The sequence below is a fragment of the Oppia nitens genome, unplaced genomic scaffold (assembly GCF_028296485.1).
Source record: "Oppia nitens isolate AA-2021 unplaced genomic scaffold, nextdenovo-longstitch-racon4-pilon3 scaffold16_pilon_pilon_pilon, whole genome shotgun sequence".
In the NCBI taxonomy this organism is placed as follows: Eukaryota; Metazoa; Arthropoda; class Arachnida; order Sarcoptiformes; family Oppiidae; genus Oppia; species Oppia nitens.
The window spans coordinates 388,050-404,452 of record NW_026533195.1 but is presented as its reverse complement, the minus strand read 5'-3'; the positions used below and the strand labels follow the sequence as shown (position 1 = coordinate 404,452).

The 16,403-nt window shown below is 22.1% G+C and overlaps 4 protein-coding genes across 4 annotated transcripts; 2 read left to right on the top strand and 2 right to left on the bottom strand.

The window, feature by feature from the left end:
• Positions 1–791: 791 nt before the first annotated feature.
• Positions 792–2,347, bottom strand: LOC128965197 (uncharacterized). Its single transcript, XM_054311848.1, has 3 exons — positions 2,035–2,347; positions 907–1,263; positions 792–796 (listed from the first exon to the last, which is right to left on the bottom strand). The coding sequence occupies exons 1-3, from the start codon at positions 2,345–2,347 to the stop codon at positions 792–794; spliced, it is 675 nt and encodes a 224-aa protein (XP_054167823.1).
• A 5,042-nt stretch (positions 2,348–7,389) lies between these two features.
• Positions 7,390–10,010, top strand: LOC128965194 (ABC transporter G family member 20-like). Its single transcript, XM_054311847.1, has 3 exons — positions 7,390–7,761; positions 9,259–9,613; positions 9,984–10,010. Exons 1-3 carry the CDS (start codon positions 7,424–7,426, stop codon positions 10,008–10,010), a joined length of 720 nt encoding a protein of 239 aa, XP_054167822.1. The 5' UTR covers positions 7,390–7,423.
• Positions 10,011–10,048: 38 nt separating this feature from the next.
• On the top strand, positions 10,049–11,298 carry LOC128965193 (uncharacterized). The gene is made up of 2 exons (XM_054311846.1): positions 10,049–10,873; positions 10,927–11,298. The coding sequence occupies exons 1-2, from the start codon at positions 10,073–10,075 to the stop codon at positions 11,296–11,298; spliced, it is 1,173 nt and encodes a 390-aa protein (XP_054167821.1). The 5' UTR covers positions 10,049–10,072.
• Positions 11,299–13,516: 2,218 nt separating this feature from the next.
• On the bottom strand, positions 13,517–15,984 carry LOC128965192 (carboxypeptidase A2-like). Its single transcript, XM_054311845.1, has 7 exons — positions 15,722–15,984; positions 15,498–15,637; positions 15,018–15,220; positions 14,720–14,942; positions 14,374–14,458; positions 13,750–13,824; positions 13,517–13,617 (listed from the first exon to the last, which is right to left on the bottom strand). Exons 1-7 carry the CDS (start codon positions 15,960–15,962, stop codon positions 13,517–13,519), a joined length of 1,068 nt encoding a protein of 355 aa, XP_054167820.1. The 5' UTR covers positions 15,963–15,984.
• Between the last annotated feature and the right edge of the window lie 419 nt (positions 15,985–16,403).

Here is a 16,403-nt window from a genome sequence, read left to right as displayed (position 1 = left end):
AATTATATATATATGAATATAATTTTTATTCAATAATTAATTGAATTATTAAATTTTATTCAAAACTTTTATTATTATTATTATTATTATTATTTTTGTTGATTTTTATTTTTCAAGATTGAATATTTTAATTTTTATATAATTTTTTTATATATATATATATAGTTTTATTAGATTATATAATATATATGCACTTTATTTATAAGTTAATGTTTTTTTTTGTATTAGTATAGTATAGTTTAGTTATTAACAACAACAACAAAATAATATATTTATATGAATTGATGTCAAGTGTACTGTCAATGTGTTTGTAGGTAGTATTGAATGGCAAACATTTTTAATAGACTTATACATAATCGCCGGCAGTCTACGTATGGTTGTGTAGAGTTAGCAATAATAACGTCGTATTTTATAAATATAAAAAATACACACAAAAAATAATATGCATATTTTTATTTAAGGTACAAAAAAATTATAAAAAATAATAAAATATAATAAAAAATTATAAATAATTATAAATAATTATAAAAAATATAAATTATAAAAAATTATTAAAATTTACAAACATATACATTGAAATATTATTTTCAGTAAAATTTCGTCTTTTATGTGAAAATACATCATTATAAACTGAAAATGACCTTTCACATACACATGATGTCATAGGAGCGTATTTAAAAATATTTTCATTATTATTATAAAAATACTCAAAATCTGGATTTTTCTCTAAAGATTTATTTAATTTTACTAAAACAGATGATTTTAAACATTTTCTTAAATTTTTAATAATATTAATCTGTTCATAAATAGTTGAAGAATCAGATTCTAATGAAGTAATATTATCAACAATTATGTCAAAAGTTTTCAAGTCAATAAGTTGTTGCTTAAGTATAGGATTATTGATACTATTTTTCAATTCTTTAATCACATCATTATTTGGTTTCAATTGTTTAACATAATCAATCACATTATCGTAATATTTCAAATAATAAAATGAAGAATTAAGCCAACTACCCCATCTTGTGAGTATTGGATGTTTAGGCAAAGGTATATTAGGACAAAGAGATTTAAATTCTTGTCTTCGTTTTGGTGAAAAATTTAAAAGTTTTTTCATATTTCCAACAAAATTATCTGCAATATTATTATTTAATCTTATATGTTCACATACGCGATTAAGACAATGTGCTAAACATGTTACGTGTCTTAAATCATCAAACATATTTTTAAGTTTATTTACAGCAGCAATCATATTCTTTGCTTGATCTGTAATACATAATTTGATTTTATTTTTAGGGATATTATTTCCATATAGTTTTTTTAATGCATTATTTACAGCTTCAACTATAGAATCTGCTTTCGTATTTTTTAAAAACTCTGTTGATAACAACATTGGTTTATGTAAATTTCCATCTAATATCCCAACACAAACATTAAAAACAATTCTAGTGCTTTTATCAGTTGTTTCATCAAATATAAGATAAATAAAATTATTTTTAATAGTCGATTTTAATTTTTCTAATATTAAATTATATGCTATTGGCAATTGTTTTCTTACTATTGACTCATCAGGTATATTGTACTGAGTATATTCAGTCAAAAAGCTTTTAAATTTTTCAAATTGCAATTTGTAATATGGAATATTCGCAGCAATTAATGTTATACATAATTGAAGTATAAAATCTTTTTTAGATTTTGGAAGTATTTGCGTCAAATTTTCTGTTGATTTTCTTTTATTAGCATTTAATATAATTTTATTTTTGTGTTTTGTTTGACTTATATGTCTTTCATAACAATATATTACGTGATTATAATCATTAATTTCAATGTAATCATCACATTCAATACATTTAAGTTTGCCAATATGAATGCAAAATGACTTATCTTTAAGTATAATACCATACATTTTGTTGAGTAAATTTTGGTTGAATTTTGAGGTGTCCGGTTGCTGTTGTTGTTGTTGTTGTTGTTGTTGTTGTTGTTGTTGTTGTTGTAAATCTGAATATGGTTGGTGTACATTATGATATACAGAAATACTTTGTTGTTGTCGTTGCTGTGGCTGTGGCTGTTGCTGTTGCTGTGGCTGTGGCTGTTGTCGTTGCTGTGGCTGTGGCTGTGGCTGTGGCTGTGGCTGTGGCTGTTGTCGTTGATGTGGCTGTGGCTGTTGTCGTTGATGTGGCTGTGGCTGTGGCTGTGGCTGTGGCTGTGGCTGTGGCTGTGGCTGTTGTCGTTGATGTGGCTGTGGCTGTGGTCGTTGATGTGGTTGTTGTTGTTGTTTAGATATGTTGATAAAGTTAACAAATGCATTGCCAAATGTATGATTTTTATTGCTGTTGTCACGTGATGCCATAATTGAGTTTTGAATGTTTTATTACAATTATAAAAATCACTTTTGAATATATTATTAGATGAATGAATCAATTGATGTTTAAATAAAATAATTATTAAACATTAAAAACAATATAATTAATATAACTAATCTAAATAATATAATAAAAAACTTTTTTTATATATTTATTATTATTTTGTGTCAAACATTCACTACTTTTAATATAATAAAACTGATAATAAATAATTTGTTTTAGTCTATTTATATGTTTATTTATCATATATTTAGTCATATGATATGTATATACTTTTTTTTAAATATTTTAAAAACAAAATAATCACATGATTTACATGTGATTTTTATATAGAGGTATTTTGTATTGTATGCATAAAAGTATTTAAAATTTTTTGTGTGTTATCTTTATTTTATTTTACTTATATATGTTATAATCTTTTGTGTAAATATAGACACATTTTTGCCTATCCTTACTTATACATACAGTATATACTGTCTATAGAGTATACTGTATTAGTATAACATGTATTTATTATATTTTGTATATACAGTCAAAACTATATCATAGTCTAAACCAATGTCTATCATAGACATTGACTTTTTAAGAGTCAGACTCACACACATACATACACATACATACACACACATATATACACACACATACACACACATACACACACATACACACACATATATACACATATATACACACTCATACATACATATACACACACATACATATACACACACATACATATATACACACTTACATATACGCACACATACATACATACACACACATACCACATACACACACATACCTCATACACATATACCACATACACACACATACCACATACACACACATACCACATACACACACACACATACACACACATACACACACATACACACACATACACACACATACACACACACACACACACACACACACACACACACACACATACACACACTTGCAAATTGATTAATATTTAGGTATCAGTTTGTATTGACACTAAAATAATGAGAGTTTTTTATATACAGTTTTTTATTGTTGTTTTTGTATTACATTAAGAATTTCTTAATTAAATCTCAATATATTAATAATATTAGTATAAGTATTAGTATTCTCTCTCTCTCTCTCTCTCTCTCTCTCTCTCTCTCTCTCTCTCTCTCTTCTCTCTATATATATATATATATATATATATATGTTTGTCTGGGAAACTTTTAAATTAGTAAAACTATGTACTACTATATATTGAACTAAATATATTACACAAAATATATAATACATTCACATATTAAAAAAAATTTACATAAATTATAACATTGTTTTAGATACAGTATATATATAKRTATAGGTATAGAAAAAAATTTCAATCAATAACCCTCTATGCAAACATTTTAATTAAAAAAATTTTTAGTATTGATGTTGTTTTTATGATATTATAAATGTTTTTTTTTCTTAATTATTATTAACATTATGTAATTAACTCTAAAAATATTTCAATAGGTATTTTGAAAGATATATATATATATATATATATATATATATAGAGAGAGAGAAATAATTTTATTTTTTTAATAAACTTTTATTCTATAAAACATTTTTTCTTTAAAGAATATTCTATTGTTTTATATATTTTATTAATATATATATATATATTATCAATAATGCATATATAATATACATATAATTTATATATATATTATATATTTATAACTTTATATATTGATAATTAGTGTAAAGTTTGTCTAATGTAATACAAATACAGGTATATATATATATATATATATATTTGTTGGGTGTGAACACCATTGTGTGTGAAATAATATATATATATATATATAATGCAAATAATTTTAACATTAATATTATTATTATTATTATTTCTATTGTTTTATCTTTTACTTTATTATTATTTTTTGTTGTTGAAAAAAAATCTTAACATATTTTTATTATTATTTAATAATGATTATTAAAGTGTATTTTAAATATGTACTAATAAGTTATATATAAAAAATCTTTTTTTTTTATATAAATTTTTTATTTTAAAAATAAATATAATATTTTCTCCTTTTAATTGCTATGAAAATTTTTATTATTACTAATGTTTTATAATAAAAATAAAAATATTTATAAAACTTATGATATTTTATTTATCATTTAATTTAGTTAAACATATAATTAACCGTATTATGCGTTATCTTATTTTTCTAGTCTAACAAATATATATATATATATATATAAATGTTGATAATTTATAAATAATTAAATATTATATATATATATATATAAGTATTTATTATTAATATATATATATAATAGTATTACTAATGCGGTAATAATATGAAAGATAATTTAAATAATTTATGATTTTGTTAGCATAAGTGAGTGTTAGTATATATATATATATTAATATATTATTATTATAATATAAATATAAGCGTAAAAATCTGAAATTAATTTTTTGAGATAAAATATTTTTTGATGTTGACCTATATATTAGGCGCCAATTTACAACATTTTATTACTTATATATATATATATAGATATATATTTTAATTTAAAATATTTTTTAATCATTAAATTTGTGTGTTTGTGTGTGTATTTAATTTTTATATGGTATCCATTAAATATTAAATAAATCATTTTTGTTTAAGTCTCTCATGAGATTAGTGTTTTTAAAAACTATATATATATATATATCAATTATATATATATATATATATATATATATATATATGTGAATTAAAATTATTAGATTTTAGTTTAATGAATTTTTATTGTATTTAATATATAAATCTATTAATTATACAATATATATATATATATTAATTAATTATATTGTATATTACAAAAAAAATATAAATATAAAAATTTTTTAGTAAATTTTTACTCAATAAAAAAACAATAACAAAATTCCAATAAAATAAATGTCTAATATTTTTATATATCAATATATAAATATAAATATATATATATATATATAAATTATTTATTAATTTTTATTTAGAAAATTATAATTATTATCTATCAATACATATACTTATATTTTTTATTAGCATTTATTTACAATAAATATTAAAATCAATTTTAATATTTAAATAATTAACATAAACGCAACTAATAAATATTATTTTTTATTATTTTTTTGTATATATATTTTATTTATTATGTTTTTATTTTTGTATTTATTTAAGATGATTGCATAACTACATTACACAGTAGTATTATTATTACTATTATAATAATTCAATGGTAAGATAATAATAATTAATATTATTATTATTACATAATATCCCTGTCCTACATACTAGTGCCTCACTAGTAATAATAATAATAATAATACTAATAATAATAAAAGGCTAACAACTTGTATTAATATTATTATTATTATTATTATTTAGGAAAATATTGAATATATATATATATTTTTTTAGTTAATTTATTTTGTTTACAATTTTTGTTTTATAATAATTTTATTTTCTAACTAAGCATTCAATATATTGTGAGAGAAATAAATATTTATTTCATAAAACCAATCGTAAAGAGAGAGAGAGAGAGACAACAAAAATATGTGTTAATAAAAATATTTTTATATTTTATTAATAAAATGTGAGAAAATATAATAATAATAATGAAAATAATAAATTATATTTTTGAAGCTTGAAATATTTTTTGATAAATTTTTGTTGTTGTTGTTGTTGTAAAAAATATTTTCATATATTATATATATAGATATCTATAATAGTTTAATATAATACACAAACATCTATTAATAATAATAATAATAATAATAAATTTCTCACTCACTTATGGTATTTATATTATTAATTTTATATATATATATATATATATTGTTGTTGTAGTAGTAGTGATCATACTATTAATAATAATAAAAAAAACATTAAATTAAAATAATAATAATAATGTATTAAATATTTTAAACATCATATTTATTTTTATTTTTTTTTTTTGATAGACATATAAATTAATTTTCAAAAAAAAATTTTTTTTTTAATAGACATATAAATATTAATTTTGTGATAGATATGTGAAWATATATATATATTTATTTTTTCTATGTGTGTATTATATTTTGAAACTATTTTTATAATAATAATTTTTTTCTTAAAAAATAATTTTTAATACTTTTTAATATTATTTAGTGAAAATAAATAAATAAAAATTATAGTGAAAATCTACTATTAATAATAATAATAATAATATTAATAATAATAATCAATTGACAGTATAAGTACTTTAAGGGCATTTTTTTGTTAATAAATATTAATTGTTAAAAATATTATTATTATACTGTAAGTGCATATTAATTAAATTATAGTTTAAATGATAATTTATTTTATTTTTTTTAAATAAAAAAACCCCTTAAAAATTACAGAAAAATATATGAAATATGTCCTTGTTTAGAAAATTTGAAAATAATAAAAATAAAATATAAATATATATTACCTATAAAAATAGTGATCTGTAAAAAATTTTCACACATTTAATCGTTTAATATATATATATACTGTTTGTTATATTTAATATTAAATAATATTTTCAATAATAATAATATTATAAATAATTATAATTAATAATAATATAAATAATTATAATTAATAATAATATAAATAATTATAATTAATAATAATATAAATAATTATAATTAATAATAATATAAATAATTATAATTAATAATAATATAAATAATTATAATTAATAATAATATAAATAATTATAATTAATAATAATATAAATAATTATAATTAATAATAATATAAATAATTATAATTAATAATAATATAAATAATTATAATTAATAATAATATAAATAATTATAATTAATAATAATATAAATAATTATAATTAATAATAATAAAAATAATTTATTTTCAAATAAACAAAAAAAATAGATATTATTATAATTAATATAAACTTTTACTGTAAATAAAAAATCGTTTTTTTTGTGTTGAAATTTTTGTTGTCTATATATTTGTAAATATATTTAACTAAATATTATTATATTTTGTGGGTGAGTGGGTGTCATCAGCATCATTATCATCATCATCATGAGTGCCATACATGTGCAAAATGTGACTTTCCGKTACAATAAAAAACATCAAGTACTKGATAATTTGCAATTAAGTGTCGACACCGGCCAGATATATGCACTGTTAGGACCGAGTGGGGGCGGCAAAACTACCCTGTTGCGATTGATATTGGGCCGTATAAACTTGCAACATGGTCAGATCCGGATACATGGCCACCAGTCGCCCGGTGCCCGAGCTAACAGTCGTATCAGTTATATGCCACAAAATCAGGCCCTATGCCTGCAGTTCAATGTTGGACAGACTATGCGCTACTTTCAGCATATTTATCGACAATCGCGGACGGAGTTTGAGGACAGGTATGTGTGAGTGTATGTGTGTGTTAGTGTGTGTTAGTGAGTGTGTGTGTGTGTGTAAATGTATGTAAAATATATGTATGTGTGTGTGTGTGTGTGTATGTGTGTGTGCATATGTGTGTGTGTGTGTGTGTGTGTGTATGTATTTGTATGTGGGTATGTACTGTATGTGTGTGTGTGTGTATATCTCTATATATGTGTGTATGTATGTATCTCTATGTGTGTGTATGTTTTAATGTATGTGTGTGTATGTATTTAATGTATGTGTGTTTATGTATTTAATATATGTGTGTGTACTGTATGTATTTAATATATGTGTGTGTACTGTATGTATCTAATATATGTGTGTGTACTGTATGTATTTAATGTATGTGTGTGTATGTATTTAATGTATGTGTACTGTATGTATTTAATGTATGTGTACTGTATGTATTTAATATATGTGTGTGTACGTATTTAATATATGTGTGTGTATGTATTTAATATATGTGTGTGTACTGTATGTATTTAATGTATGTGTGTGTATGTATTTAATGTATGTGTACTGTATGTATTTAATGTATGTGTACTGTATGTATTTAATCTATGTGTGTGTGTGTCCGACTAATTAGTTTTTATTTTATTTTTTGTTCATACAATTATTATTATTATTATTATTTATTAATATAAAACTGATTAAAAGTTTTATTTATAATCAGATTACAAATAATATTAAGTTTAAATAATAATAATAATAGTGTTAAAAATAATATTTTTCAAAAAAATATATAATAAACTATCTTAGATTTAAATGTAATTGTATTAATATTATTATTATTTATAAATTATAAAATAGTATACATATAATAAGTAGATACTAATAAATATATATATATTAATTGTTAATAAAATTATTAATATATAACTAAATGTAATGTAAATGTAAAAAACAGTAAAAACAAAACGACGCAAAAAAACTATATATGAATTGTTTATAAAATTATTATTTAAAAAACAAAATACAATAAAAACAAAACAATGCAAAAAACTATATACAGTATATATTATTTGTTTATTAAATTATTAATAGTTAACTAAATTATTAATTAAAATAAAATAAAACAAAACAATTTAAAAAACTATATACAGTATATATTATTTGTTTATTAAATTATTAATAGTTAACTAAATTATTAATTAAAATAAAATAAAACAAAACAAAAACTTAAAAAACTATATATATATATTAATTGTTTATAAAAATTAATAATATTTAACTAAATTATTAATTAAAAAAAACAAAATACAATAAAAACAAAACAATGCAAAAAACTATATACAGTATATATTAATTGCTTATAAAAATTAATAATATTTAACTAAATTATTAATAAAAAAAAATAAAATATAATAAAAACAAAAACAATGCACACAAAAAAAACTTTAACATTTATTAATTTTTTAAAAATTTATTAATTACAACACATTTATTAATTTTTTTTAATTTTTTTGTTTAAATAGATATAAAACCCTAAAATCAATGCTTGAATTGCCGGACGATGACCGGTGTCTGGTCGGCGACCTAAGCGGTGGCCAACAGCGGCGCCTAAGTCTAGCGGCAGCCCTACTAAACAATGCCCGGCTTCTCATACTGGACGAGCCTACTGTCGGTATCGACCTATTACTTATACATAATATTTGGCACTATTTGAACCGACGGTGCCTACAGGGAGGATCTACTATTATGTTTGTTACACACTATATCCAGGAGGCTAACAATGCCCATACGGTTGGCCTGATGAGGAACGGTAGATTGTTGGCCGAACGAAATCCCCAACAATTAGTTACCCAGTATTCGTGTAGTTCATTGGAAATGGTTTTCCTAAAATTGTGCTTGCTAGATAATAATAATAATCATAATAAGCAACATAAWAAAAATTATCAWGGTCATAATAMTGATAATATTATTATAAGTAAAAATCAAAACAATAATTATAATGCTAATAATAATAATAATTTTAGCATGCTAAATAATAATGATAATAATAATTTTAGCATGCTAAATAATAATAATGATAATAATAATAATAATAATAGTAAAATAAATGCTAATATTAATAATAGTAATAATAATAATATTAATTTAAATATTGATAATGATAATTTAATTAATAATAATAATATTTATAATAATAATAATAAAACTAATAATTTAAATACAAATTCAATAAAATCCAAATTATTAGAAGATCAGAAAACAATCATTGAAATGATCATGTTCAATTTATGGATAATATTAGTATTAATCAAGAGGAACGGGCTAAAATATTTAAATATGAATAGCGCACTGATATGTATGCTATTACCGGCAACACAGGTAGTCATCTATTGTCTAGTTTATAGTAAACCGATGATTGAAATGAAAATTGCTGTATTCAATGAAGAGGACATACATGTTAATAGTAATAATAACAACAGTGACTATTTAACTACCGGTGCCGTAGCCGCTGACCAAACAACCTATAGTCACAATATACTCGAATCACTGAAACCAATGGAACGACACCTACTGAGACCAGTCGGCTATCCGACACTTGCGAGTGCTATACAAGCGGTAGTCGATGGCCAGGCAGTCGGTGCCGTATGGTTTCATCAGAACTATTCGGATTCAATGGACTCGCGACTGGATAATCCGTACGATGCCGATCAGGATATACTAACATCCAGTTCCCTACATGTCTATGTAGATAATTCCCAGATAATATTTGGCAATATATTTATGCATTCATTGAGTGATGCCGTTTGGTCAGTAGTATCTAACTTAACGACTAACCAACCGGCCAATCGGCAATCATCATCAGCAGCACCCGGTGCTAGTGGTGGTCGTGCTAGTGGTGCACCACTAATGATGGACATACCTATCCGTGTTGAGAAAACACCCAAATCGGCTAATCTGATATTCAAAGATACTGGCCTAGCGGCTAATCTGATGTTTTTTATCTACCTAAGCCAGATAGTACTGTCCTCACTGGGTCTGACACAGGAACGTAAAGACGGTCTATTTGAACGATCATTGGTGGCCGGCGTTGGCCATCATTTGGTACTSRTATCACATTTGCTRACYAACYTGGCACTGGCATGTCTACAAATTGGGCTTATGTACCGGCCGCTTTCTACGTATTCAATGAGGTCAACAACGGTACCGGTATGCTAGCGGCCGGGCTATTGYTAGCAATGGCCGTCAACGCGGTTACGTCGGGWCTGGTCATATCGGCTGCACTCTATGAAGAATATCATTGTATGATTGTCCTGGGGTTCCTGTGCGCCCCCCAATTGTTTACGTCGGGTATGTTTTGGCCMCTGGAATCSCTGGACCCCCTACTACAACTAGCCAACCGATTGAGCCCCCTGTGTGTCCCAGTGGAAACTATGCGCAATATTATATTGCGCGGTTGGCCACTGGCCAATCGGGCGGTTATGTTCGGGTTTGCCGTAACCCTGGCACCCAGTCTACTGTTTCTGGTACTGGCCTTGTTTATATTTAGATATAGACAATTTTAGGACCTAGGTTAATTTTAATTTATAATTTTTTTTTTTTGTTGCTATTTGTTTTTTTWTATATATAAAATTTATGATATAGTTATTGTGTATTTTTTTTGAATCAATTTTTTGAATTATTTAAAAATTTAATTAAATATTTTATTTTTTAATTATTATTATTATTATTATAAATATGTACTATAAGTATAATTTTTGTTTAAAAATTTTTTTTTGTTTTTGTTGTAAATATTTTAAACTGATTATTATTATTGATTTTAAACAATATATAATATATTATTTTCATTTATATCGTATGATAATTATATTAATGTAAAAATTAGTTTTAAAATTTTTTTTATTAACTATTTGTTATTGTTATTATTATTATTATTATTAGTAAATATAATTTTAATATTATTATTATATTTTGATTTTTTTAAATCAATTATATTATAGATTATTACACAATTAAAGTGTGATGATAATTAATTATTATATTAAAATAATATAAATAGAAAATTTAATAAGTATTTAAATATTTACAGTTTTTAAAAGTGGCAATAAGTTTGTAAATATAAAAATAAATAAATAAATAAAATTAAATGAAAGTTACTGTAAATTTATAATTAATCAATTTTTTTTTTATTAATATCTATTAATATAAAATTTAATTTTTTAAAAACTATATATGTTTTATATAAAGAAAATTTTCTATCTTATACTAGATATAATAGTTATTTATTTTTTAGTTTATTAATTAATTCAATAAGTATTTCAATTATTAATTTTTGATAAAAAGAGATTAGTTTATAATGTTATTTGAAATCAATTTTTTTATTTACTATAATAAATATTGATTTTATTATATTATATTTTATTATTAAAAAAAATATATATACATTATAATAAACTAAGTTTTAATTTATTATTGTATTTTATATATTTTAAAAAAAAAATCTGTAATTAGATTTAATGATTAATAATATTAAATTTTTTTTAACTACTACTAACTTATATTAAGTTTATAATTAATTTGTTAAAAAATATAAATTTAGTTTTATGTATATTATTACACTATTATTTATTTAATGAATTATATATATATATTAAGCAAACTATATTTATCTATAACTATTAAAGTCTAGACTTAATTGATCTTGATTAATTTATAATATATTTAAGCATTTAATCTAAACAATAACTATTTCATTATGTATTATAGATATAAAAATTATTTTATCATTAAATGAAATTCATTAGTTATTTTTTTTGTTAAGTAATAATAATAATAATAATAGAAAACAAATATAATACTGAAAAATATTTAATCTAAATATAAAATTTTATATAAAACTATATTTAATTTCAGTTAAAAGATATAAGTTTATCTATTAAATATAAAAAAATAATAATTTTTATAATTTTTCTTTATATAAATATAAGTAAATATAAGTAAATTTATATTTTTTTTAAAAAAAACTATTTAATATAATTGTCATAATTTTGTAGGTATAAGTGTATTTTAAAATATAAAAAAAATATTTAATAAAAATTATAATAATAAAAATAATAATGATTAAAATATTAACAGTTGTAATATCAATAATAACAATAATAATATTAATAATAATGTTTATAATTATTAGTAAACTAACAATCAATCAATCAATTAATTAATTAATAACAATAAAAATATTTTTTTTTAAAAATCAATAATAAATTATGATATGTATTTAAATTTATATATATAATAATAATAATAATAATAATAGTTTTACATAAAAGGTACTTATTTTTAAAATTAAAATTTTAAAAAATGTTATAAATTATAATATATATATTAATAACGATAAATATAGATTTATAAATTATAGAGCAATTAAAAGTTTACTGTTTTTAAAAAAAAAATTAAATTACAGTATTAAATGTAATTATCACTAATAAATAGATTAAGCAAATTTTTTTTTTTAAATAAAAAACTTTAAATTTCTAAAATTTAAATATTTACAATAAAATCAATTAATCACAAAATCATAGATTATACAATCAAGTTATATATCCATTATTTAAAAAAAAAATTACTTATTTTTCAATAATTAAAAAACATATTATTTATTTTTGAATACAATTTATTTCTCAAATAGTAAAATAATTCAAGTATATATTAATATTTTAATATTATTAATTTTTTTTAATTAAAAAAAAATATTTTAGTAGTTGTTTATTAAATAAACAAAAATTACAGTTGACTTATAACTGCTTTAATACCGGCCCATAGTTCGGTAGCCGAGGCACGTATATGACCGGGCGGTAACATAAAACCGTGACGACCCTTATCTCCTAATAATTATTAAAAATAAACAACAACAAAAAAAGTAAGTAAGTTAAAATTGTATATTTTTTAAAAAAAATAAAAAATAAAAATATTAGCTAGTTAAAATTTTTAATTTTTAAAAAAAAATTTTTTTTTACTTAGTTCCAATGCAAATGCTACTTTAATGCCGGCTGTATCGTAGGCCCAATCAATACTTGAGCCTGATGCTTTATCTAAAAAAATTTTATTTTTAAAATTTTTTTAAATTTAATTAATTAAAATATAAAACATAACATAATAAATTATTTTATTTTTTTCATATGGTATTATAGTATTATTTTTATTTTATTTAAATTAACATGTTTATTTTTATATATTAAACTAAAAATTACTTTAAAAAGTTGTCTACTTCATATTTTAGTTTGAAATATTAAAAAAATAAAACATAAACTTTAAATATTATTAAATTAATGTTTTTTATTAACTATAAATATACTGTATTTATGTATAATAAAAATAAAATAATTTTTTTTTAAAAAAAATATTGTTAATGTTTTAAAAGTGTTAATGTTTTTTTTTATAAATATAATAATTTTTATAATCTATAAAAAAATCAGCTAGTTGAAAATTGTTAATGTTTTAACTCATTTTTTCAATTCAAGGTTATATTATTTATTTATTTTTAGGTTCAATAGTATCTATTTTTTTAATAGCTATACTAATAATTTATTTTAATAATTTTTAATTATTATTAATATTTTTTAAAAAAAAACTATACATACATATTGTCCGGGCAATGGTTCCCTTATTGAATACCAGTCCACTAGTGGCTCGGATAGCATCTACGGCACGGGTAGACAGTCTTTCCTAAATATATAAATAAATATTTTTATAAACAATTTGATTTCTATTAAAATATAAAAAATAATTTGATTTCTATTTAAAAACTAAGAAATAATTTATAATTTCTATTAAAACTAAAACTAATTTAATTTCTATTTAAAAAATAAGAAATAATTTAATTACTATTAAATAATTAGAAACATAGCATTTATATCTAATTATAAGTTTAACCCCCCCCCCTATCCTACCCCTGATTACCCCTCCCCACCTCAATTAACAACTTACCAGTTGGGCATAGTTGGCCGGCGGTACCATAGTATAGCCGTACGGATACATCCATAGCTGACTGAACGAGTGGACAGCAAAATAGGCCGCAATTCGGCCTTTTTTGGACATTACCAGATTGGCCAGTGCCTGGGTCTCCAGTTCGCTGAACGGTTTCGGTCCCGGATAGGACTCGCCACTCGGGTCTCGCTGGACACCCGACTGGCCGAAATGCGAGTCAAAACTAGAATTATGACAAAAATAAGGTGTATTTTTATTTGTTGGTTGAAAGGAACGGTAGTTCCGTTTAATAGCTTACTTTCGGTTAGGATCGGCACCCATATGGCCGCCCTGTTGTGGCGATCGTGTYTTACGCCACATCCKATTGACTGAATGACTGTAGACATACCCATCGGGATTRAGTGTCGGTATAATTATGAATTCAAATCTACGTAGGAGTTCCTCATTAGTCGWATCGGTTAACAGATTGTTTGCTATCCATAAGCACGAAGCCGGCGATATCTATACATACAGTGTATGTGTGTGTATGTGTGTGTATGTGTGTGTATGTGTGTGTATGTGTGTGTATGTGTGTGTRTGTGTGTGTGTGTGTGTGTGTGTGTKTGTGTGTGTGTGTGTGTGTGTGTGTGTGTGTGTGTGTATGTGTGTGTGTATGTGTGTGTATGTGTGTGTATGTGTGTTTATGTGTATGTATGTGTGTGTATATGTATATATATATAGACAGTTAGATTAGGTTTAGTTAGTTTAGTGACACCCTATTCATCATAACTAGACCTACCCATTCACGGGCGTGAATACCGCACTCAAGTAWGACTATCTTTTTGGTACCGGTGCTGCTAATATTATCAGCTATGGTTATGGATGGTATAGGCCGACCCTCGTAGGACTTTCCAATAGTATTATAGACAGCCCTGGAGTCTATAGATAAAACACAATATGTTAATAATGTTAAGGGAAGTCATAATTATTTTATTTTGATGGCCAGTCAGTCAAATAACATACTGTTTCGGCCAACTTTGGACAGTTCACCGACAATATCGTCGTACGAATGATAGGTTGATTGATAATCAAACAATTGGCGAAAACGGCGYCGGTTTCGATCATTTTCCTCCCGTTCCCCGTCTATGAGGGTCTGRAAATTTTCGGCCGTTATTTCGTAGCCGATCTGCGATTGATTGAGTGCCTGAAGAAAATCCAGGTTTTTCTGGTCGTCACCCGCGATAAGTGTCATAACTGGCCGCATGTCGGGGAACGGYGGGTTCCAGTAGTCCATCTAATAATAATAATAATAATATATATTTTTCGGATAATTTGTTAATTAAAAAAATATAATTATAATAATATTTTAATTTTTACGATAATTTGATAATTAAAAAAATAAAATAATAATTATAATAATATATTATATTTTTCGGATAATTTGTTAATTAAAAAAAATTAAAATAATAATAATATTATGATTAATATTATTATTATTAATAACCAAAAAAACTAATTATTATTTAGTTTATAATTAAAATTTATAAACATTAACATAAATATTAAATACATTTAATTGTATTGTTTTTTTTGTAAATAATTATTTTTTATTTTTTTTTATTAAATTAATAATTTAGTTATATTTTATTTTATTTACTGTATTTAAATCTATCAATTATTTGATAAATTTTTGTTGTTAATTATT

Coding starts and splice junctions, on each gene's coding strand:
- LOC128965197 (XM_054311848.1), bottom strand. CDS start 2,347: ATGGCATCACGTGACAACAGCAATAAAAATCATACATTTGGCAATGCA. Junction 1,264..2,034: donor ACAGCAACGACAACAACAAA/GTATTTCTGTAT, acceptor TATGTATTACAG/ATCAAGCAAAGAATATGATT.